Raw genomic sequence first — 18,256 nt, 5'->3', positions numbered from 1 at the left:
AATATGCAAAAGCTATGATTTAATCTGCTTACTAGACTTCAATATTTTTTATCTCTCTTTGCCCACTGACTCCTTCCATGAGATCTATAGACATGTGTTGATCTCCTCTATCCTTGGAAAACTTTCACATGATCCTGCAGTCCACTAAAAACAGGGTTGTGGTGGAGTCAGTTCTAATCAACTTGTACCAGATAGTTAAATTTTCATTGTAAGCATTTCTACCCCAGAAATCATCAAATGCTACAACTCCGAGCTTGATTTATTATTTGGTTGGTTGTCGAGATTTAAGTGCTGATGATGAAGATAAAACTTAATGCTATTTGGAGAATCTGTTATTAAACATTTACCAGCACACCCCTGACTCAAACTCATCTTAATTTGCTCCTCCCTTCCAAAGCCAACAACAGCTTAGAAAAAGACATCTATATCCATTTTCTTTACTTTCTCATTTTCCACTTACTTCTCAACTCCTTGCAAATGGATCTCCTGATGCACCGATACTTTTTTCTTCCAGGTCAAATAAAATGTCAAACTGATCTTTGTCCCTCTTGACCTCTCTGTAGCAGTGACTATTCCCTCCTCCTTGATATACTCTCCCTTGGTTTTCACAAAACTTTCCTCTCCTTATTTGCCTCCTACCTGTCTAACTGAACCTTCTAAGTCTTCTTCCATGGATTATTGTGCATATCACCATCATAATAATAATGATTTTTATTATTACTACTACTACCTAGGGCTTTGTGAGAAATTATTCTCTTATATTTAATAACTAATTATTGTATAAGGACCAAGGTTTTTCCCTTTTCTCTCTTATCCAGAAATCAACCATCTTGGGAAATCTTTCTTAGGCCAAGATCTAATCAGACAGTAAATGAAATTCTAAGTTTAGGTTAGTGGGTGCATTCCTGCACATTGCGTTTGTTCAGATTGGTCAGGGGATATGCTGATGCTCCTAATTATCAAGACTGGCAATATGGAAATTGATGTCTCTTTGATCAAGATCTGAGTGACCTACGTCACTTACTCCACATTTGATTAACCAGTCAGAGTTGAGTAGTTCCATCTCTGAAATACCTTCTCTTCCAAGGCCATATAAACCATAACCTTGCTGCCATTAGGGGTCTTTGGTCTAAGAGGGATGGCCAAATGGCCATCCTTTGATTAACAAATGATTAAATTACCCAGAAACTATATCTCTCGAACTTTTTTAAATGCCATAGCTTATGTGTCAGGTACTGTGCTAAGCACTTTATAATTATTATCTCATTTGAACCTCACAACAACCCTGAGATACAGTACTAGTGTTACCTCAATTTTATAGATAAGGAAACTGAGGCAAACAGAAATTTAGTGACTTGCCCAGGGTGTCATAACTAGTAGGTATCTGAGGGCTATTTTGAATTTAAGTCTTCTTGACTCTAGACTTGGTGCTCTATCCACTGCACCACTTAGCTGATTTCTCCTATCTGAATACATGGATAAAATCAGTGTCCTGTTGTTCTCACTTCTTTCTCTTCCCCTCTTTCCTCTCCTTTCCCTTACCCACCTTTCCTTTCCCCACTTTCTTTTCTTTCTTTTATTTTTTAAATTCATGGAATAAAACAAGTATTCCCATAATATATTCCAAAAAACGACTGCACCTTAAACTGTAAATTTAGTATGTTCAACTTGCTATTCCTTTTAAACATATAATAAAGTTATCACGTAAATATCTTTTTTCTCTTCCCCCCAGTGATGGCCATCATTAGACACAAATAGTTTATATATAAGGGTGTGTATACATATATATGTAAAATTACTTTATACATGCTTCTCTTTATTAGTTCTTTCTCTGAATGCAGATAGCGTCTTTCTTCATATGTCCTTTATAGTTAATTGGGATATTTATAACAGTCAAAATGACTCAAAGTCTTCCTTAAAACAATATTGCTATTACTGTATACAATGCTCCCCTTGTTCTGTCCATTTCAACTCTTTTTTACTTCATGCAAGTCTTTCCATGTTTTTCTAAGATCATTCAGCTCATTGTTTCTTATAGCACAATAGTATTCCATCACAATCATGTACCACAACTTGTTCAGTCATTCTCCAATTGATGGACATTTTCCAGTTCTTTGCCACCAGAAAAAGAGCTGCTATAAACATTTTAAAATGTATAGATTCTTTTCTTTCTTCCATAATCATCTTTGGAAATAAGCCTTGTAGTGATATTGCTGGGTTAAAGCGTATACGCATTTCAATAACTCTTTAGGTATAATTCCAGATTGCTCTCCAAAATGACTGGATCAGCTCACAATTCCACCAACAATGAATGTGTTCTGTTTTTGTTTTTCCAAGTCCCCTTCAACATTTGTTGCTTTCCCCTTCAATCATTTTAGGAAATCTGATAGGTGTACCATTACACTCATGTACCATATTTCTTCTCCTCTTTCTCCTCCTTCTTCATCTTCTCCTCCTCCTCCTCCTCCTCTTTCTTCTCCTCCTCCTCCTCCTCCTCTTTCTTCTCCTTCTCCTCCTCCTTCTCCTTCTTCTCCTTTTCCTTCCTCTTCTCCTCCTCCTTCTCCTTCTTTTACTATTCTCCTCTCTCTTCTTCCATCTCCTCCTCTCATTTGTAATGATGCATGAGAGTGACTAAAATGTTACTTTTTCACTCCACAATCTCACTGTTAGATATATAATCCAAGTAAGTTAAAAATGTAAAAAAATACTTCATCATCTTTTTTTGTAGTAGCAAAGAACTGGAAAAAAGTAGATGCTTAAAGACTGTGGAATCTCTAAACAAAGTGTGGTGCATGAATGTAATGGTACATTACTGTGTTATAAGAAATAATAAGCACATGATAAATATAGAGAGGCATGGGAAGACATATAAATTGATATAAAGGGAAATAAAAAGAACCTGGAAAAAGAGGCACAATGATTAGAGCAATTTAATGGAAAGAATAATATCAATAAGTTATAATTCAAGTTCATACTTTAGTGACCAAGAGTGTGTACTTCTCTTTTGTCTTGAGAGGTAGGAGGCTGTAGATATGGAATAACTGTCTATATTTAAGGTTTAACTGATGTAATGGTCAATTTGATTGAAATGCTTTCTTTCCCCTTCTTATAAGAGTATTTGATTTAAGGGATGGCTATCTGGGCAGGGGGAGGGATTTCTTGGAAAATAAATTTCTTGGAAGATGAAATAGAAAACAAGATATCAACACAATTTTTAAAAATATCCTTAAATCTGTGTACATAAATGCCAGTTATTAATATGTAAAAATCAAAGAGACAACATTAGTAAAATCTACCCTTCACATATACATTCTCAACTGCTTTCAGAATAAAATCCTTTCTCCTTAGTCTAGTATTGGAGGACCACCAGCATTTTGCTTCCTTTCTATCCTTCTATACGTTAGGCCTGGAAGGAAACTTAGAGATTATTTAATAAAAATCTCTTATTGTATAGATGAGTTACTTGAGGCTAAGAAAAGGTAAGTGACTTGTCCAGGGTGACACAGATTATTAATGGCAGAGTTTACTAATCAGAAATAATTCCATCATCTCTCCTGGTCCCTCTCCACTGGACATACAATGCACATTCCATGCTTACACATTTCTCTTACCTAGACAGCTATTTCCACTCTTTTCCATTGATCCAAATCTTATTTGTGGTCAAAAGAAAGAAATTCTTCCCCTCCTTTGAGTCTTTCTAATCCTATACAGATTTCTCCTGTCCTTGATATCATGCTACTTATAACTTATATTACTTAATTGGTCTTTATATACTCCCCACAGACATTTTTCAATCGTTAATTATTTCTTTGAATATTAATCTTCATATGTTTAAATCCCCTCTTTATAGATACCTTATAAGCTGCTTGTGGGCAGGGACTGTTTTTATTTGTTGTATACTTCACAGATCTAAGCACTGTATCAACGAGCATTATTGTGCACCTGTCATATGTTGGGTCCTCTGATCAGTGCTGCCTATATGAAACTGAAAAATAACTCTGTTTCTACTTTTATGGAGTTTAAGGTGTAACTTAAGAGGATTAGACAATACAAAAATAAATATGATAGCAAGGGGAAATAATTAAATGTGCTCAAAATATCTTCCATTAGTCAATAAATCTTTACCAAGCACCCACTAGGAGCAATGAACTCTATCTACAGTGAAGCAGCATGATGGACACTCATGATGGACAGAATAAGGACTCTTGCCCTCAAAGAATTTTTGTCCAGCAGAGGAGATAAAGTATGCACGCAATTTACATAACACAATGTGTGCTCCAGGGCAGAATGCACAAGTACTGTTAAGAGAATACAAAGTGCTATCTACGTTAACTCAGTGAACAATGAGATTGATTTTGTGTGAGATCAAGACATGCTTCTTGCAAAAGGTAACAGTTAAGCTGGGCCTTGAAAAGATGGATATTTTTCGACTGAATTAATGAGATAGTAGATGATGGGACAACAATGTCACTGTTGTCATCTCTTGTTGGCAACACTCTCATTTGGGGGCTTAAGAGTGAGTGATGAGACATAAAGTAAGAAGGTGTTTCACTACTGATGCTTTGACACAAAGGTAGAGAAGGCCTGAAGACCCAATTCTCAGATACATATGGCCCCTCTACAGCATCAGCCACTTTGTAACTTAAGCTATGGGCATGTAGTCAATTGGTTACTGAGTAAGGGTGAGAAGCATTTTGTGACACCTTGCTCATCAAGAAAATTGATTTCATTTATTGCACTCCGAACTTTCTATGAATAGGGCAGCCAGAAACAATAGACTTGCCACAAAGAGAGACAACTAATTGAATTCTCCATTTTTGGAAGAACATTGATAAGTTAGCTATATCTAAGTGGGGATGGTCTTCTAAGAGTAACACTTTTAAATGCAAAAATAAAATACAGAGGATTTCAAAGGAATCCAATTATACTGAAATAATTATAGATTTAAGTTCATAGACCTCAGATTAAGAATCCTTGCTCTAGATGGATGGGACAACTTCTAGACGCTCTTGTTTGAGAGAGATACTATACTGATTACATCATTACATAATGAGACACTGTATATTCTCCTAAATGAGATCTGCAATCACTTAAAAGAGTTCAGCCTTATTATCCACATAGGGAAAACAAAATGGATGATGAATGCTCCAGACTATAACATGCAATAAGATGGAAAACCTAAAAAAATGGTTCATCAGTATATATATATTTTAGGCAGACTTTAGACATTGGCATGCACACACATAAATATATTTGTGTATATACACACACACACATATGTGTGTATATATTTATGCATGTGCATAAATATATGCATTCATACATGTACGGATATATGTATGGATATATAAACATATTTAAACATATTTTAGGACAAAGAAGAGGACAAAAAAAGTGAATAGGAGAAGAAGATGGTATTGAATTATCTTTGGGGAATGTAACAGCAATTTTAATGGACCATATTTTAAAAATATCTATATTCTTCTGGTGAGGCTATATGGCTATAGGTCATAGAAAATCACAGTATCTGAAGAACTAAAAATGAGTATCACATAAAGGGCAATAGAGAGAGGCATGAATAGACTGCAACATATTACCAATGAAGAATGGTGCTGGAAGGTAGGGTAAAGGATACCATTAGAGAGATAAACAGAAAAGGAATGAGTCTGGTCATGTACTTAGAGTGAGAGATAACTAAAAGCCAGTGTGTTCTAATTATAACTATGCAATATCAAGAGACATAGAAGAAGACCTCCCCAGGATGCTGGGGAGGGTGGACCCCTAAGTAGAGGATTTAGTGGGAGACAAAGACAATACTTACTGGGTAAGAAGTGAGTAAGTTGCAATTTGCATCACTGAAGGGACCCCTCATTCATCCCATGGATCAATGTACTTATTAAAGTAAAAATAACATTTAAGGTTTACTAAGCATGTATCCCAAGACAGAAGTCCTGTGTTCTGGTCCCATATTCAACACTGATTATCTGTGTGGTGTTGGATGTCACTTCACACTCTCTAGACCTCAGTTTCCTCACCTGGAAATTGGGAAACTGGCATTCTCCAGAGTCATAGGGTTGTTAGGAAGGCTCTCTGTAAACCTTAAAGAGTTTAGACATAAGAAATATAGTCTCCAATAGTAATGGGGGAGTAGAATGCAGGTTCTCATGGGAAATTCCCCTCTTCTCCTCCCACTGCCACTTTGAAGCTTTTTTTGATCCAATAACCCATTTTAGAGCTAAAGTCTGAATGATTTAGAAGGAATAAATAACCACATGCTACTTACAGGAATTCCAGGTAATCCTGGTGGGCCTTGGGGACCAGGAGGACCATCTTTACCCTGTAAAAGAGCCAAGATGCAATTGCATTATTTTCAAATTAATATGGACTTTCTTGAGAGGAATGAGTTTAGCATATTAAGGCCATTGTCTGCTGTGACAGAAGACTCTTTGGAAACAAATGGTTGGAAATGCATTTGTTCCGGAGCTTATGTTACTTTTGAAATACCCACTGTCAAAGTGGACTAGTGTAACAGCCTCCTGGGTGGCTTCTGTGCCTCAGCTCTCTCCCTGCTGCACTCTTTCCCTCACTCAGTTTCCAAATTAATCTTCCTAAAGTGCATATCTAATCATATAAGCATCATATCTAATATGATCAAATACAAAATCCACTTTTTGGCCTTCAAAGCCCTTCACCACCTGACCCTTCCTACCTTCCTAGTCTTCTTATACTCTAGTCCCTACCAAGTAGTCTATGATCAATGACACTGGCCTCCTGGCTACTCCTTGAATGAGACTAAACATTTTCACTGCCTGCCCTTCATGCATGAAATGCTCTTCCTCCTCATCTCCACCTTTGGGCCCCCCTGGCTTCCTTTATGTCTCAGCGAAAATGTCACATTACACAAGAAGCCCTTCCCAACCCCTCAATTCTAATGTCTTTTCTGTGAGATCATCTCCACTCTTCCCTGTGCATAACTTATTTACACTTAACAGTTGGTTGTCCATTGTCTCCTTCATTAGAACACGGGATTGTCTTTATAATCCCAGTACTTAGCATAGTTCATGACATATAATGGGGGCTTAAAAATGTTGATTGACAGTGACAAAAGGGAGCACATTATAGCCAACAGGTCTGTAAGAGAAGGACCACAATAGAATTACAACACCTCAGAGATGGAGTTGAGGGGTGAGGGGAGGAGGGATTGGAGAAGCAGGACAAATCACATTTGGATAAGAATTTCTAATAAAGAAATAAATCCTTAAAATAAAGTCATCTAATCATAGTTGAAGATTCCAGTTTTGAGGAACCCATTTACTCTGTAGGCATTCTTGGACAGTACCGATTGTTACATTTTTTTTTCTTTCTCTCAAGCCTTGGTCTGTCTCACTGAAATTCCAACCCATTACTCCTCCATTGTGTCTGTTTGAGATATGAAAAAAAGGTTAATTTATCTTCTACTTGACAGTCCTTTAGATATTTGAATGTCACCCCAAAGCTCTCATCTTCACAGCAAATATCTCTGTTCCTCCAATCAGTCTTCATGGGGCAGAGGATACAATTTCCTCACTATCTTGGTTATCCTACTCTTATCAGTCAGTGTCTTTCCTAAAATATATCCTCCAGAGGTAAACATCATACTATCAATGTGGTCCAACCAAGGCAAATGGCAACAGGGCTATCATCTACACTAGCTGTACTTTTATTAGGTCCCAACCTGTGATTTCATCAGCTTAGGAAGTTGCCAGTGAGGAAGTTCTTAATAGTTCTTGATTTGCACTTAGGCAACTCATTTGCAGTTTATATGCTTAAGGAGTTTCCTGGGGAATTAGAGCTACTCACTCACTTTATAGATAAAGGAAATGGGGACCAGAGAAATTAAATGAATTGTTATAGATAACACAGGTTTTAAGCAATAGAAATAGGTTTCAGGATCTTCAACTAGATCCTTCAAATTCAGATCCATCTTGCTTCCCATTGTACTGTACAAAACTGAATTAAACAAAGAGCTCTTCTTTGAACCTAGTAAGAATAAATTAGAGCTAGATTATGACAGGCTTTGAAGGCCAGGATCAGTTTATTCATATACTTTATTTGGCAGGAAAAGTGGTGCTTCTCAAGGTTTTGAAGTAAAGAAGATATCAACAGAATTGTATATTAAGAAGACTGTATAGGCTGAGAATTGTGGTATGTAGGAGGAATTAGAAGAGGGGGAGGCCAGAGGCTAAGAGATCATTTTCACGGGTGTTCTATTTGTTTTGACTAGAAGGAATGAGAAACTGGACTACAGTGATGGCAGCGGTAGTGAATGGAGATGATAGAAGGGAGAGGTGTTATTGAGGCCAAATGGGCAGAATTTGTGATTCATTCAATATGATTGTTCTTTGGAAGGCTTACTGTCACTCCTGGGCTTCCTGGTGGGCCAGCAGGTCCTGAGGCACCAACTGTCCCCTAAGGAAACAAAAAAACAGCACAGAGAACATATGAAGAATCCACCAGTCTTGTTGATATGCTTAATCACAGTAGTTGTAAGAACAAGCAAATCTTCTGTTTTGCTACTGGACTAGGAAGTCCAAACACATCCACTTTTCCCTCTAGCAGCCTCAGGCTAAAGCTGAAAATAATAGCTGAAAAATAGAGGTGAGTGTGTAAGGAGGTTCTATTCCAATAAAAAGCAATTGGTATGCAGTCAATAGATCGATAACAATTGTACCAGCTTCCGCTCAAATACTCCTCAGCTGTCCCTCATGGTGGGGATAAGATATGGGTTCAGCCAGCTCAACTCACACTCAGGCAGGGCTGTGAAGGCTTTGAATAGGGTCTGACAATGTGTCCATCCTAGGTGAGGATGAGGACCAGCCTAGCTAACTGAGGAGAGTTTCAGGCCCAGGAGGTTGGCAACCAGGTGATGAATTTCTTGACCACAGCAACTCACTAAATCATTGACAGAGGAACGCAGAGATCAGGACATACATAGTCAGAGGGAAAATGCCTACAAGGAGAAAATTAAAAATTCTTAAAGATTTAAACTAATAGAAAGATAGGCTCTTAGGATCATAAAGGAATTTAGAGACTTTCTAGTATAATGCCTCCCCCTTCACAGATGACGAAACTGAGACCTAGGGGTGCTAAATGACTTACTTGCTCCTGGTTACCCATATAGTAAATTGTCAAAGGTGGAATTTTAATCCAGGTCTTTTGATTTTTGAGTCAGTGTCCCCACCCCCACCCCCACACCCCACTGTACCACACACTAGACAGCTTACAAAACACCTTGACATATACTATTTCATGTAATCTTCACAATTCTATGAGTTCAATAGTGCAAGTACCTCTGCACCCATTTTAGGAATGAAGAAATTAAGTTCCATCTATGCTAAATAATGTCTTTCATAAAAGTGAGTGATTACTCAAGACCATACAGGTAGTCTGCCTCCCAACAGCTCTCTTTAAAATTAAAAAAAAAAATGACAGTGTTCGAGCTCTTGAATATTCAACAGAAAAACCTGGTTTTCATTCCCAGAGAAGAAACAGCAATGAGGAAAATGTTTATCTATCAGAACGGGCCCACAAGAACGAAGGGGTTGAGTGGCCAGGGTATCATAGAGTGAGGGAAAAGGAAAACTCATCCAGCTATGAGCCAGGCTTGCTCAAGGACATATGGTCTTTAACTGCAAGAGGGAGGCAGCAGCCTGATGAGTTGGGCACATTTATTCTTCTGTAGAATTTAGAGATGCCAGAAACCTTTAACCGAACCCCTTTGTCAGAGCCTACTGTCAGAGACTCCCCAACCTATTTTATAGGATGCCTTTATGCCTGAACATGGGTGGAGGGAGGGACATTAAGAAAAATAAGCACTGAGGAAGCTAAGGGAACTAGTCATTTGGACAAGTTGTACAGATGGCTGCCTGGCTGGGTGACTTGTAGTCTGAAGTTTCAGAGATGGAGGGGTGATGAATGACATCAAGTCACAATTATACATGTAGACTCTTTGAGGGCAGGGATGATTTCATCTGTCTTTGTACTCCGGGTACCCAGCATAGTCCTTTGAGTACAAGTAAATACTTAATAGATGCCCTCTGACTTTATAGTCCTGACTCATTTATCTGGAATGAACCTTAAAGAGGAAGCACCTAATTCAACCTCTTTACTTTGAATATGAGTAAAGTGAAGCTCAGAAAAGAGCACATGATTTGTCCAAGGTTATGTGGCTAGTAAGTAGAAAAACCTGGGTTTCCTCCCTAGTTCAAGCCCAATTCCATCTCCAAAAAAGGTGTTTCTGCTTTAAGTAATTTTCCAGTCTTGTGTATTCAGAGCCTGCATGGTGTCCATTATGTGGATAGTCATAGAATGAGCAATGAATATGGACTTAAAATATGTCCAGTTGTATCCCAGCCATATCGGTGACTTATGATATGGGCCTGGGCAAGTTCTTTATTACAACTGTGCCTGGTATTAGGAAGTGCTTAATAAACACCAAGCCTACTGGGTGCAAAAGTATAGTCAAAAGAGCTTTGCAGAGGGGTAAAAATACATGGATTTATGTCACAGCTTCATGACTTACTAGCTGACACTAAGTAAAAGCTCCTATTCATGGTGATTGATACAATCTCTTCAAAGCTCAGTTTTTTCATCTATACAATGGACATCACAATCCATGGTCTGACCTGTCTACCTGACAGGACTGTGAGGAATAAATTTAAAAATCAAGTCCCTTATATACTGTGAATACAATGTGAAATGCAATTGTTTTCTTTTCGTTATTAGAATTACAGTGCTAATTCTAATAATAATAACTTACACCACTAGTTCTAATAATAATAGCTAACATTTATATAACACTTCAAGGTTTACAAAGTATTTTACAGATATCTCATTTAATCCTCACAACAAACATAGGATGCGGGTCATCTTTATTTTAAAGATGAGGAAACTGAGACAGACAGGTTGTCACACAGTTAAGAAGTATCTAAGGCTGCATTTGTACTCAGGTCTTCCTGATCCCAGGGCTGGTACTCTGCCTATGGCAGGGCCTACCTGCCATATGATGCTGGGCAATGCATTTAGATTACTTAGGCCCCAGTTGTCTCACCTGTAAAATGATGAATTAAGACTCAATGCCTTTTAAGGTACTTTTCTGTTCTAAATCTATGAGCTATTAAGTGACAGACAATAAAAATGATCTCTTTGGGTTATAGAAGTGATATTGCTGGGTCCAAGGGTATGCACATTTTTGTAGCTCTTTGGGAATAGTTCCAAATTGCTCTTCAGAATGGTTGGATCAGCTCACAGCTCCACCAACAATGGACTCTTGAGGCAAAATATCATCCTCCAGAGAAAGAACAATGGAATCGGAAAGCAGAATGAAGCAGAATATTTTCTCTTGTGTTATGTTTTGGTTTGGTTTTTCTCACAGTTTCTCCCATTCACTTTAATTCTTTTATGCAACATGACTAATATGAAAATGTGTTTAATAAGAATGCATGTGTAGAGCCCATATAAGATTGCATGCTGTCTCAGGGAGGGAGGAGGAGAAAATTTAAGACTTACGGAAGTGATTGTTGAAAACTGAAAATAAGTAAATTAATTAAAAAAGAAACAAAAAAAATCTAATCCAGGCTCTGACTCTAAATTACTATGTGACCCCAGATAAGTCCTTTGACTTTGCTGATCCTTATACTCCTCATCCTTAAAAAGAAGAATTAGGCTAAAGGACTTCTTGGATGCCTTCTAGTTCAAAAACATAATGAGTGATTGTACACTGTCCAACTAGAAGCACTGAGTTTCCCTTTTGGATCTCATGCTGAATCTCTCAGTGTATGACTGACCATTGACCTTGTGGCTTTTTCTAGCTAAGGCTCTGATTCCAACCGAATTAATAAAGTATAATAATATAGATAAAAAATAAGATTGGCTCATATTTATTTAGCAATTTAGAATTTACAAAGTTTTATCCTCACATCCAGCCTAAGAAGTAGGCATCAAAAGGATTTTATGGATGGGAATAAAGGATTGGAGTAGACTGTGGAATTTATAAGGGCCAGTGAATTAGCTGGGGCTTGAACCCAAGGCCACAATTCCCTTTCCTCTCTACCATTCGCCTCTAGAATGGGACTTCTCTCTCTTCTAACTTGAGTAGCTAAGTCTCCAACCATTCTGAAAGAAGGTATGGGAATGGGGCTCCCATGTGCAGAAGATATGTTAAGTCTGAAATTAATGGTCACCATACTGAGAAATGAGCATGCTGGAACACATACAATTTCTTAGACCTTTGGGGACCCATAAAGAACCCTAGGGAAATGTAAACTGGAAATGAATGGAGAAGGGCCAGAGGTGCTGCTGCAGTACTGTGTTCTCTGTTGCTATGGCTACAATTGATGAATATTATGAATCATTTGAAATAAATGAAATGTAATTCACAGAGGAAGAGCACAAGTGATCTATAGAAGACAAGAGGGTCAGCACGCAAGGGCAGAAGCAAACTAGAATGTGGCCATAACCTGGAACACTTCAGTGTTTATTTCAAGGTCAAAACGTTAACCCACAGAAGGTGATCATTCAGAAGTTTCTGACGGAAATAGACACTCATCATTCCTTACATTTGCATAATGTTTCAAGGAATATGAGGTTCTTTCCCAGGGAAAATCTTATTTGATCTCTACCACAATCTGATTAGTAAACCATAATAGTGATAAAGTATAGCTCACATTTCTAGAGCATTTTACATTTTATAGAGCACTGCCCTCAAGAATCCTGTGAGACAGGCAGTGAAAGTATGAATACCCTCATTTTTCAGATGTAAAAACAAGGCTCAGAAAGAGGAAAATGTCAGTCGGTCAATAAGTATTTATTAATCATTCACTATGTACTAGGAATTGTACTAATCAGAGATTTCAAGGTGAAAAGTGATCTAAGGTGATCTTATCACATCTTAACCTCAGGTTATAGATGAGGAAAATGAATTCTCAAGAGGGAAAGTGTCTAGGACGGGTCAAATGAGTGGATGTGAGGCACTCTGATATCATAGAAAAGGTAATGAACTTGAAGTCAGAGTGCCTAGTTTTGAATCTCAATCACAGCTGTGCCACTTGCTAGATGTGTGACTTAGGACAAACCTCTTTCCTCCTCTGACCCTCAATTTCCTTGTCTGTAAAACGCAATTTGACTGAGATGATAGCTAAGTTCTCTTCTAGCTTGGATGGCATATAATTTTGTCAGTTGTGTCTGGTGATTTGGTGGTAAAACTGGAACTAAGACCCAGGTCCTCTGACTCTGAATACTGTGATTACTGCTGCTTCTCATTTTGAGGAAATGTGACTACAGAATTCTGAACATGAAGAGAGATGTGAGAGTCAGACAAGAGGACCTCTAAAGAGTCCCTTCCAAAACACAGGTGTGATAAGCCTAGAATTCCTGATAGTGATTTGTGACCATAGACTTTCAAAGGTCAGAGAGGATATTATACCATGTTCTATAGTCAAGTACTAAATAGTAAAGTCATTAATTGATATTGTTTCTGGAATATTGGAATTGGGAGAAGGTAGAATGGGATGAGGCTGATAGACAGGCAATAAATGGAAAGGATATGGAAGAAATTCAGGATTAAGAATGAAGAAATAGAATGACCCTTAGATAGGCTGGGGATGGAAGCTTCATGAGGTGTTTCATTAGAGTTAGAAGAAGACAAAAAAAAAAAACAGAACAGACCCCTGTATCAGTATGGTGAAATCTATGGATCCCTTGTTAAAACAATATTTTTAAATAACTGAAGGAAATAATAAACTTTAATTATAGCTTAGGAGAAATAAAGAAGCTCCCCACCCAAGTTCATGAATGTCTTGAAAACCATGGACTCCAGATTAAGCACGTCTGGTGGTAATGGGATAGGGGTGGGATTGGAGGAGGAAGAGAAAGAGAAAGGAGAAAGAAGGAAGAATGCCATCTCATTCTAATTCCTACTGAAATCAAAATTGTTGATTTCGTTCTTAGTTTACCAATGTTAGCATCCTCTTGTACATATAGGGAATATTATGATTGCTTAAAGTTCTAAGTCCAATTCTGCCATTAATTACCTGTCTGTGACCTTGGTTAAGGCACTTCTTTCTAGGCATCAGCTTCCTTATTTAAAAAAAAAAAAGACATTGTACTAACAGTGACCTTGGAGTGAGAGGATCTCATTCATACTCTTTGTCTGACATTTATAATCATTATCTCCTCAGACAAGTCATTTAACCTTCTTGGGCCTCAATAACGTCATCTGTAAAACAGGGTGGTTGGAAAACGCCATTTGTGAGGTCCCTTACAGCTCCAGATTTATGGTCTTATTTCTAGAGGATCTCCATGTTAGCTTCCAGTTCAAAATCCTATGAAATGCCCAATGAAGTCTTTATCCCTAAACTATTCAAAAGTGAATCTTACTTTCATTTTTTACTTTCAAGCTCCTCTATAACTTTCCTTCCATTTTTTTCAGTCCATTCCCCTTCATCTGCCTCCAATCAATGTAGATAGTCCAGAGCACTGACCAGAGACGAGACCAAGTAGAGGGAAGAGGGGAATTTAAGATGATCTTATAAAGCAACAAGGTAAAAATCCAACAAATAAAGAAACAACCAAAACACAGAAACACTACTTACAGGTGGCCCTGGGTCCCCAGCTGGTCCCAAGAAGCCAGGAACTCCAGGATGACCCTAGAGGTGGGGAGGGGGAGAGGGAGAAACAGTAGAAGTCTTAAAGTTTGTCCGTATTCAATCATTCATTTTTCATATGTTTTATAGACTCATACAATCATAGTACTGGAAGAGACTTCAAAAGTCATGGAACCCAATTTGTGCCAGAGGAAAGAATTATCCACTATGACTAACTGATCCAAAAGGTTAGCAAACAGGTGACACATTTCTTGTCTATTACAGTCCGTTAGAATATATGCTGAAGTATAATGAGATTGGGATTTGTATGGGTAGAAAATAAATCACATGAATGAAGCCACAAATCCTTAAAAATGTATTTCTAGTAATGAGTTTGGAGGTTGGATTAGTTGTCTTCTAAGGAGGATTCCAACTTTTAGCATCTATGATTCTATGAAGGAAAACGACTTTAATGTTTCACAAAAGCTCTGATTTCACTGGCACAGATGATAACCCCTACATACCTTATTGATTGGTGAGAGGACAGATATCATTTCCCATTCACTAAGTTCTGATGATAGGCCTCTAAATTTAGCTTTCCCATTCCTTGGGTGACAGACCTGGGTATATACTGAATTTTTCCAGTTTGGGAAGAGTTGCCAGAACTTTTACCCTCTATCTTAGACTTAGAGAGCACAGAATCAACTTTATGCTATGATGGCATAAGATAACAAAATACTATTTGTGGGCAAATAAAGAATAAGATATGTATATATGTGTGATAATATGCACACATAAATATGTGTGTATATATATGTAATAAATACATTTGTGTACATAAGTATGAAATAAATATATCTATATGCCTATATGTATTTATATATACATAGATACATGTATCTATGTGTACATGTGTATTTATAAGCAAACGAGGAGGTATGCAACATGAATTACAGAATTACTGATAGGTAGATAATAATATGAGTGACTCATAGTCTGACCTCACCAGCACACAACTTGAAAGGCTGTATTTCATTTGTGACAAAGATAACTGCCTGATGAGTCATGTTTATAGTTTGTGGGATTGAACTGAACTGAATTGAGAAGTGGATCAAGTAACTGGGGATCTTTTATGTCTTTAATAAATATCACTTTGACAGACAAAGGTCAGATTAAGCCAGGAAACCCAACAAAATTAGAGAGGAGCTCCTTATAAGAAAAGATACTTTTTTGGAGTATCTTTAAAGATAATTAGGCAAACAGTGGAAAGCAGAATAGGTATGGAAGATTTTTAAGCTGGGAGGTGGTTAAATAGTTATTTTTATTCCTAACTTAGTCAAAGGAAGTTATCCTTTAAGGAGGAAACTGGGAATGTAGTCTTGTGGAGGAGGATAATAATGTTGATGATTCCTGGGAATGAGTATGAAATTAGGAAGGAAATAGGTTATTACCTGTTCACCTTTTTGTCCAATCTCACCATCTCTTCCTGGCTCTCCTTTAGTGCCCTGAAAGGAATCAGAAAACAATCAGTGATTTTTTTTTTTACTGGAACCACTCTAGATATACATAGGTTATTGATCTGCCAAAATGTTGACTTCTCCTTACCAAAGGGATATACCAACCAAAATCAAAATAGAAACCAAAACAAAAAACTCTGGAAAAAAAGTAAGACACTAGGTAGAAGCACTATTTGCATGGAATCCAAGATTCAAGTCAAATCATTTCAGGAAATACTTGTAAGAACCTACCAGGTACTTATTTATACATTTATAAAAACAATTTTAAAAATGCAATACAATTTGCAAAGGAGGGAAGCTGTAGCCAAGATGACAGAGTAAAGGCAGGGACTCATCTGAGCTCTTCCCCAATCCCCTCCAAATAACTTTAAATAATGAGTACAAACCAATTCTAGAGTGGCAGAACCCGTAAAAAGACAGAGAGGGACAATTTTCCAGCCCAAGACAAGTTAGAAGGTCAGCAAGAAAAATGTGTTGCACCAGGGTAAGAAAGGAATGTGGTCCAGTGCAGGCTGCATTAATGTAGATTGGGTTTCAGAAAACTGGGAGCAGGCTTTGGGGGGGACTGAATCAATGGTGGCACTCGCAGTTTCCTGATCTCTCAGTCTACAAATGGTAAGGAGGGCTGGACAACTGGTCAGAAAGAGATTTACAGGGGTCCCATTGCTGGCACCAGGGACAGGACTCTGTTGTCTTGCCTTCTACTTGAATCTGGATCTCAGTCCTGAGTGGCAGTCCCAGGGTGAGGAGGAGCACTAGCACACCAGAGTTTGTAGCTCCAATGGAGTGGGGACCCTCCTCACAGTTCCAGGGCAAAAAAGAGTGCTTGAGGTTGCTCACACACAAGAGCAGAAGCCAGGAAAGCAGTCATCTTCTTAGATCATACCCCCTAGAAGAATCACTGAAAATAGCTTCACAAAAGAGTTGAAGCTTGGGACACTGCACTCTCTACCCTGTAGGTAGAGCTCCCCTTTTCAAAGGCTTAAAAGTCTAGAAATAGGCTGGGGAAATGAACACAAAGCAGAGAAAGATCTTGACTATAGAAAGGTACTTTTTCTTGTTGTTTGTCCTGTGTTCTCGAAGAGCACCATGACACCAGGGAGGTGATGTGATGACATTAAGGAACTGAATTTAAGTGAGGAAGGACTGTGCAAAATCACCAGCCTTATTTTGTCCTTCAGAGCCATCTGGGTCCAGTGGCAAAATATGAATCAGTACAACTGGAGATGGCCCTGGAGGCAGTGGGAGACCTTGGACTTTTTAAGCTAAGGTCTATAATAGTTCACAATTCGAACAAGCAAATATCCATTCAGGGATTAAGGATAGGCAAGAAATGAGGCAAAGGATGGTCTCTTTTATCTATCATAAAGAAAAGAAAAGAAAAGAAATGTGGTAGGGAACACTTTCAGGATTTTTGGCTAAAACAGAAACAATAAAGCTATTTATATTCACTCTGAGTCAATCAGGGAACAAACTATCACCATATGGGGCTTGACCTGGGACCTACTGTTGGCCAATCAAGGAGAGCCAGAGTGACTTGAATTCAAGGCATGGTCTTTAAGAAAAAATCTAGCCCATAAACCCCAAGATAACTTGCAAGGTTTCAGTGATCAAAATTTATATTCCTTTGGAGAGAACACCTACAGATAAAGATATGATACCCTATGCACACAGAGGGAAGGGAAGGGAAGGGAAGGGAAGGGAAGGGAAGGGAAGGGAAGGGAAGGGAAAGGAATGAAAAAAAAGGAAGGGAAGAATGGAAGGAAAGAAGGAAGGGAGGAAGAAAAAAAGGAAAGAAGAAATAAGGAAGGAAGAAGGAAGGAAGGAAGGAAGGAAGGAAGGAAGGAAGGAAGGAAGGAAGGAAGGAAGGAAGGAAGGAAGAAGGAGCAGTGTCACCCAACTAGCCAGTTCCAATAGGGCCCTCAGTGTAGCAGCTCCTATTATTACTGACAATAGTTTTACCTTTGTTCTCAAAGAGCACCTTAGAAAGTTACTGTAGTGACAAGGAAGGTAAAAATGCAAACTCAGAAGAAGAAAATAAAGTCAAAACTCCTGCATCCAAAGTCTCAAAGAAAAATGTTAATTGGCCATGAAGACCTTAAAAAAGATTTTAAAATT

At 38.0% G+C, this 18,256-nt stretch overlaps 1 protein-coding gene across 1 annotated transcript in view; it reads right to left on the bottom strand.

Annotated features, from left to right (window-relative positions):
• COL22A1 (collagen type XXII alpha 1 chain) overlaps nucleotides 1-18,256 on the bottom strand; it is a 627,027-nt gene that overhangs the window by 53,781 nt on the left and 554,990 nt on the right. The window contains exons 48-51 of the mRNA XM_072602989.1: nucleotides 16,073-16,126; nucleotides 14,631-14,684; nucleotides 8,395-8,448; nucleotides 6,284-6,337 (exon numbers count right to left, since the gene is read on the bottom strand). Coding sequence (XP_072459090.1) covers nucleotides 6,284-6,337; nucleotides 8,395-8,448; nucleotides 14,631-14,684; nucleotides 16,073-16,126 — 216 coding nt within the window. The remainder of the gene's footprint in view (nucleotides 1-6,283; nucleotides 6,338-8,394; nucleotides 8,449-14,630; nucleotides 14,685-16,072; nucleotides 16,127-18,256) is intronic.

This window comes from Notamacropus eugenii, chromosome 4, assembly GCF_028372415.1.
Source record: "Notamacropus eugenii isolate mMacEug1 chromosome 4, mMacEug1.pri_v2, whole genome shotgun sequence".
Taxonomy (NCBI): domain Eukaryota; kingdom Metazoa; phylum Chordata; class Mammalia; order Diprotodontia; family Macropodidae; genus Notamacropus; species Notamacropus eugenii.
The sequence above is the reverse complement of the archived record's forward strand: the minus strand, read 5'-3'. Positions and strand labels throughout refer to the sequence as shown.